General features: G+C 60.9%; 1 protein-coding gene across 1 annotated transcript; it reads right to left on the reverse strand.

Annotated features, from left to right (window-relative positions):
* Positions 1-616: 616 nt before the first annotated feature.
* MRPL38 (mitochondrial ribosomal protein L38) lies at positions 617-5,672 on the reverse strand (the record flags this gene model as incomplete). Its single annotated transcript, XM_084237399.1, has 9 exons — positions 617-904; positions 1,102-1,238; positions 1,444-1,602; positions 2,684-2,729; positions 2,890-2,962; positions 3,457-3,665; positions 3,740-3,874; positions 5,296-5,475; positions 5,606-5,672. 9 exons carry the CDS (start codon positions 5,670-5,672, stop codon positions 768-770), a joined length of 1,143 nt encoding a protein of 380 aa, XP_084093525.1. The 3' UTR covers positions 617-767.
* Between the last annotated feature and the right edge of the window lie 1,533 nt (positions 5,673-7,205).

Genomic DNA, 7,205 nt, shown 5'->3' on the forward strand with positions numbered 1-7,205 from the left:
TGAACCGGCGCAGCAGAGGCTGCGGGCAGCTTCGCAGCCCAGCGCTCAACCGCTGCACTATGGGGGAGGCTCGCAACTCACTTTTTCACGATTTACTTATGTAAGCATACAAGAACTGGGGTACAGGCCAGAGGTGTGGAGGGTGAGAGGACTCATCAGAGACAGAGTGGGGAACAGAACAGGCAGCAGCAGGTGAGTCAGGAGAGGTCTGCTGCGCCATGTGGGTAGCTCCCTGGCTGGGGATTGAACTTGTGCTGCAGTGGCTGCGGATAGCTTCATAGGTTGTGTCTTATCCCCTTGCGGCACCAGGGAGGCCCTGGCAACTCACTTTCAAGAGGCCTGTGGGAGCAGCCTGGGGCCAACACTAGTGTTTTCTTTTGAACTGGTCTTCAGCCCCTGGATCACAGGGCCCCTGACATCCTCAGGAGGCAGAGGCGAGGGGGTCACTTCCTGGTGGGGGGTCAGGGGGAGGAGGCCCTCTTCCCACCACGCGTCCCTAGGTCTCACCAGAGGGATTCCTGCTGCTTCCAGAACACAGACCAAGACCTGCTCCAGCAAAAATCAGCTTTATTCACACCCCACCCCTGCTTCCCCCCGGAGGGGCCAGCCCCTTCACTCCAGAGTCCTGGTCCTGCTGGAGGGCTCCGAGGCTTCCTCAGGCAGGGCCCTGGCGAGCTGTGTCTTCTGTTCCTGCATGTACAGCCTGACGCGGGTCGGGGCTCAGGAGGCCGGGCCCACTCACTTTGAGGTAGGGGGCGCTCTGCCACTCAGTAGATCCCATAAGTGGGTTCGTGACTGTCCCTGTACCGGTCCAGGTAGCGCAGGGGCTGCCGGTGGGGGAAGCGCTTCTGCTTGGGGTGGTAAGGGGGCGGCCGCACAAATTCAAACACAGGCTCTCGCATGTCTGCAGGAAGAGGGAGCTCAGGTGTGACTGCTGCTGGCCTGCGCCCCTCGACCCGAGCCCCTCTCCCTCATCTGCTGGGCTGGGCCCAGGGCAGGACTGCCCAACCAGCCCGCCCAGGAGGCCCGTGGCGGCGCCCTCCCAGAGGCGCTTCTGGGGGAGGGTCAGGAAGTCTGAGCTCAGCCTCGCACCCCTCTTACCCAGAAGCTGGTGGAAGACGTGGGTGACCGAGTCATCCCAGCGGCACTGGAAGAAGGCCAGGCCGGCTGGAGTCATGGCTTCCTCGTGCTTCTTGTAGAAATCAAAAGTTCGGAAGGTTCGCTGGGCCAGCTGGTAGCTGTGAGAAAAGCGGGAGCATTTGAGAATGGAGCGGGGCCCCCAGCACCCCACACCCCCCTCCACCTCCACAGGCAGTGCTGAGAAGCCCCTAGTGCCTGCCTAGCACAACGACCCTCTGCTTGTCTTGAGAGAGACTTGAGCAAGAACCAGCAAGCCCGGGAAGTGGCTGAGCTTGGGGGTGCACGTGGAGAGACGGAGATTACCAGGGCGAGGGCCGGGCGTCCTCAGAGACGTCGATGGGCTTGTCCTGCTTGAAGAGCAAAAAGGTGAAGCGGTGGAAGCCGGAGCCCCGGGCGGGAAAGGGGGGCAGGTAGGGACAGGCCTCCTGCCCTTCGGCCACCCTGCTGCCCGGGATGTTGGTTCTGGTGGGAGGAAAAGTCTGTTAATGGTTGCCCGAGGCAGGTGGCAGCAGGAGCCTCTGCACCGGGTACTCCTCGGAGGCTGACACAGCTCCCGGGAAATGCACTCAGCCGGAGTTGGAGCTCTGCAAACCCCGGATCAACTGCGGGCTTGCGGAGGGAGCAGTGGGCTCCAGCTGGGGAGGCGAGCTGAGCCGAGCAGCCAGCTTACTAGGCCCTGAGGAGCCGCTGGGGCTGCAGAGCCGCCGCCTTTGGGTTGCTTCCCTCTGTGTCTGCTGAAGGCTCTGGGGCTTGCTAGGGGCTTGGCCTGGCCCGGTGCAGGATGGCCAGTGTACCTGCCCCAGATGCAGCTCCAAAGGGAGCCTGCTGCTCAGGCTGCCAACTGCGGTTGAACACAAATGACAAAAACCAGTCTCCAAGTCACTGGCCACGATGACCCAAAGTCCCAAAGCTGGGATCCCTTAGCCCCCAGACTGGTGCTCAGGGCCAAAGACCACCAGGAAAATAAAAGGCAGCCCAGCTGGGGCCTGTGAGAGTTTCCAGAGGTCACAGAGGCCCTCGGTGGTAAGGCATATGGTGGCATAACCCCAGTTTTACAAGTGAGGCCAAGAGGCCTGTGGGAGTGGCCACTGGCTGCTCCTGCTTCTGGCTCTGTCTTCAGCTATTGGACCATAGGTCCCTGACATCCTCAGGAAGGGGTAAGAGGCTAATTAAAAATCTGTGGTTGTTGGGGCCTCCCTGGTGGCCCAGGGGTTTAGTCTCAGCGCTCTGAAGCTATCTGCGATCCCTGGCCAGGGAGCTGACCCACAGGGCGCAGCAGACCTCTCCTCTCTCCCCGCCTCTCCCCTCTGCAGTATATTTTAGTAGATCCGCCTGTTCTGCTCCCCACTCTGTCGCTGGTGAATCTTCTCACCTGCACCCCACCCCCTCCTCTGGCCTACACCCCAGCTCTTGTATGCATAAATTAAAAAAAAAAAAATTCTGTGGTTGATCCAGTGCAGCCAAGACTGGATCATTCACATGTGGCTCTTTCCAGGATACCAGGACCTCCCCCAAGGCCCCTGACCCCACGCCTGGGACTCACACCAGCCAGTGGACATATTCGGCATCCGGCTCCAGCAGGTGTCCATCTGCGCACAAACACACCCAGTGACCTTGGGCTCGGCTGCCCCCCACCCTGTCCCTTAGAAGGAGCTAAGGAACTCTAGCCAGCCCCACCCCCGGCTCCCCGGGGCCCTGGCTCGTGGGAGGTCAGGGAGGCAGCAGGCCCTGTGGGTCCCAGACACTTACCTAAGTTGGTGAGCAGCAGCGTCCACAGGGAGCCCTGGTCTGCATCATAGGTCACCTCTGGGGCCCGGGCAGCCTGGTGAGGGAACGGGGGACCCATCGCCCCCACCAGGGTCAGAAAAGTGGTTGCAAACAGATCTTTCTGGAGGACAGGAGTCTGAGGGAGCCTTGGAGGAAGGGGCGCCCACTCCGATCCACATATTGCCGACAGCCCCTCACAAGGCAAAGAGGCTCACTGAAGAGCTCCTGCAGCTGCCGCCAGGAAGCCCGCCTTCCCCCGCCCCCCAGAAGGCCCACGTGTCACAGACGGGAGCTCGAAGACGCAGGCAGTCCCGGAGAACACAAGACAGAGAGCATTTCTTTCTTTCTACGCTCCTCTCTTTGCAATTACCATGGTTTCGTTTACCGGGAAACCAAAGAGACAGGATAAAACCCCTAATCTGGTTGCACGATAGCGGCCATGCTTGTGCCCTCACCCACTCCTATAAATGCCTCCAAAAGGAATTGCCTGTGGCCCTGTTCTGGGAGGGCTGTGCACGCAGGGCGGGGAGGGGCGCAGGTGGCCGTTACCTCAGTGGGCGTGACCTCATTGCCGTGGTACACAGGCATCACTTCGTCCTCCCCCACAGCGTAGGCCACGTGCAGGGCCACTCGGGGCACGAAGGTAGCACCATGGAACAGGTCTCGGTAGAGGCCATGGTACTCCGCCAGGCGCTGCTTATGGTAGGGGCCGCAGGTTCTCTCCCACTCGGCCCGCACAGCCTCCAGTGGGATGCTTGCTGGGAAGGCATGATGGCAGTTGGGATGCAGGGTGGGACAGGGACACCGGGGCCCCTCCATGGGGAGAGCTTACCTGTTCGAAGGCGGGCAGCCCGCTCCTCCTCCACATTGGCCCGAAACTCTCGGAGGACCTGTTTGCGCTCCAGCAACTGTTGGGTCCGGCAGACCTTCGGCGGAGGTAGCCCGATGTCAATCTTGTCTTTGGGATCTGGGAGGGGGGGCGAAGGGCATGTTAGAGAAAGCAGGTTCAAGTCCCCATTAAGCTGACTGTTCCCACCGGGCCCTCTCACTTGCCCAGGCTGTGCTGCTAAAGCTCTCCCTTTAATCCACCAAACAAACACATCATGCGGTCTGTTCCACCTGCTGGTTATGGTCCAGTGCTAAGCCCACTGGCTGGAATTTGAGACTTCATTCTTATCGATAGCTAGACCAAGTTCTAGTCTGAATAGGTCAGGGGAAGTGGAGGCAGGTGATCATCCCAATTATAGTTGGGATCATGTCAAGTTCATTCACAGCTGACCATGGAAACATATATGGAGAACTAATACCTGAAGCTAGAAGCATGTCTCACAGTTTACTGGACAGCCATTTACACTCTAATTCAGCAGATGAGGGTGGGGCCTGGCACTCAGTATTTCTTACAAGCTCCTAGGCAATGCCAGTGCCGCTGGTCCCACAAGCCCTAGAAAAATTTTAATCCAAAACTTTCCCCTTTTTTAAGGCAGCAATAATACGATGCATTGACCTTTCACCAGGGACGGCTTTAGTCTGAGAATTCCAATGGACTGTGAATCCTCACAGAATTTTTGTGGCATAGATCCATTTTTTTTTTAAAGATTTATTTATTTATGCATACAAGAGCTGGGGTACAGGCCAGAGATGCGGGGGGTGAGAGGATCCACCAGAGACAGAGTGGGGAGCAGAACAGGCAGATCCACTGAAATACACTGCTGAGGGGAGCAGCGGGGAGACAGGAGAGGTCTGCCTCGCCAAGTGGGTTTCTGCCTGGCCGGCTGGGGATCAGACTTGTGCTGCAGAGGCTGTGGATTGCTTCTTAGTGCTGTGCTTAACCCCTTGCACCACCAAGGAGGCCCGGATCCAATTATTTTAATTTACAATTGAGAAAACGGAAGTTCAGGGAAGTCACTCCTGGGACATTGACGTGTTTAAATCAGTGGTAGGAATTCTATGCCAGTGCCCTTCACCACCAAAAACAGGGCTCCATTCAGTAAAGTGTGCGCTCCTCAAGGGCAGGCGTCCTAGTCACCTGGTTCAAGGCTTTCAATCTTGTTCAGCAAAGCGTTGCCCGCCCAGGTGCCAAGCCTTCAGCGCACGCGAGGAGCCAATGGTGACCAACACTGGCAGGAACTCCGCTCTTACAGAGCTTAGAATTTGGGATGAAAGTAGTGAAAAGAAAGTCAGGAGACAGCCTGGTCGGGGCGGCGTGCACACACAGTACTTTAGGTGCACAGGGAGGGGGGTTCTAAGCCGGGGATGGGGGTGTCAGCAAAGGATTTCAGGAGTAGGCACATCTCCGCCTTCGGTGTGCGCAAAGGTCGGCAAAGCCCGGGGAGCGCGCTGGGGGCCCCCGAGGCCGGCGGCCGCCGCCCCTCCTCCAGCCGGCCGCACCTGACTTCTCCACGAAGTGCTCCCGGTAGGTCCGCCACCAGTGCGGGGCCCGCGCCTCCTGCTCCGCCCGGCGCCGGTAGCGGTCGAAGCTTCGGTACTTCTCCAACCGGTCCAGGTTGCCCACGTCGATGTCCTCGTTGGGCATCGGCCCCAGGGGGGCGGTGCGGCGGCTCAGGGGAGCTGCGGGCAGACAGGGGACGTCAGGCCGGCTCCGGCCCGGTCCGCGGAGGCCAGGGCGAGCGCGGGCTCGGCTCCCAGGGGCAGGGCCGGGCCGGGCCCTCCGAGGCCGCTCCCCCCTCAGACCTCTCACCCGAGGTGCCGAAGCCCCGCCACCGCCGACTGCCCAGCAGCGCGGCTCGCCAGCAGGGCGCCGCCATCTTGCCCCGCGTCGGCGCCGCCGCTCGAGGACCCGGCAGAGGCGGCCTGAGGCGCGCCTGAAAGCCCTGCGGTAGCCCCGCCCCGCCGCTAGCCCCGCCCCGCAGGCTCGCCCGCTAGCCCCGCCCCCGGAAGACCCCGCCCCGCAGGCTCGCCCGCTCGCCCCGCCCCGCCCGGAAGACCCCGCCCCGCAGGCCCGCCCGTTAGCCCGCCCCCGGAAGGCCCCGCCCCGCCAGCTAACCCCGCCCTCGGGAGGCCACGCCCCGTCCGCTAGCCCCGCCCCAGGCCCAGGCCTCGGGAAGGCGCGGCCGGGCGGAGCGGAGTCGCGAGCGGCGCCGGCCGCTTCCACCAGGGGGTGGCGCTCATGGGGGCGGTCGGCCGGGCCTGGCAGCCCCTTCGACCCGCGCGGGTCGGCGAAGTCACCCACCCGACCCCAGAAACGGCGCCCCGAGCCCCCAGTGGAGCTGCAGAGGGGCGCGGGGAGGGGCGCCAGCAGGAGCTTTGGAGTCAGAGCGCTCGGGTTCAAGTCCCAGCTGTGCCCTTCCTGCCGCCCTTGCAGTCCTGTCTCGGAAGGCAAGCCAGCAATGCCGGTGCTAACCTCGGGCTCGAGGGAACCCTACAGAGCTGTCACTGTGGCACACGAGACGGCTTTCATCACCTCTAATTTCCTATTATGTTTAATTTCCTTTTACGTAGTTTACTATAACGGGTCTTCTGAGATGTAAACACGGCCCGATCTGTTTAACCCCACCCGCCCCAGTGCCCTGCAGAGAAAGGCTCAATGACCCCGTCTAACTCTAAACTCATCTCACTGCTCTGGAAGACCAAGTTGTGGCCTGCGGATGTCCCTGCACCTGCCCCCCTCAGGCATCAGGTGACCTGTTGGCCCCCCACCCTCAGGGCCCTGCCTCCTCTCTGCAGAATATGTTCAGAGGAGGCCTTCAAATGCCAGGCTGCCAAGGCTCTTAAGGGCACCACTGCCTTCCTCCTGGGGAGGGATGAGCCCCTAGCAGCGCGGACACCGTCCACCCAAGTGCTGTGCTACTCCCGAGGTGTGGCTGGGAGCCGGGCTTTAAAATCTGCCCAAGAACTCAGCCCTGGGCCCTCTCTTTGCTGTGCCACTTCAGGCAAGTTATTCAGCCTCCCGGGGCCTCTGTCTCTTCATCTGTGAAATAGGGGTGATGATCACCCTCTTCTGGTACAGCCCAGTCAGCAGGTGAGGAGCACAGGGTGGCGGCAGAGGGCGCGTGGCCAGGGTGGCCCTGCCAGCTTTCCAGCAAATAGCAAGGCTGCAGAGCAGACACTTCTAAGCAGTAACTGCAAACTCTGATGAGCCGTGACAACAGGTAAGAACCCGGTTAATAAGAACATCGCAATGTAACGGGCCAGGCAAAGGCTGTAAACTGTTGGTCTGAAAGAGCAGGGACACAAGCCTGCCGCCCAGCGTTGTCCCCCTGCCTTCTGTGCACCCCGCATTTCCTCGGATAGGGGATGTCACTGGCTGAGAGAAGCTGCTTTGCAAGTGACTGACTTTA

The sequence above is a fragment of the Talpa europaea genome (assembly GCF_964194135.1).
Source record: "Talpa europaea genome assembly, chromosome: 7".
Lineage (NCBI taxonomy): Eukaryota > Metazoa > Chordata > Mammalia > Eulipotyphla > Talpidae > Talpa > Talpa europaea.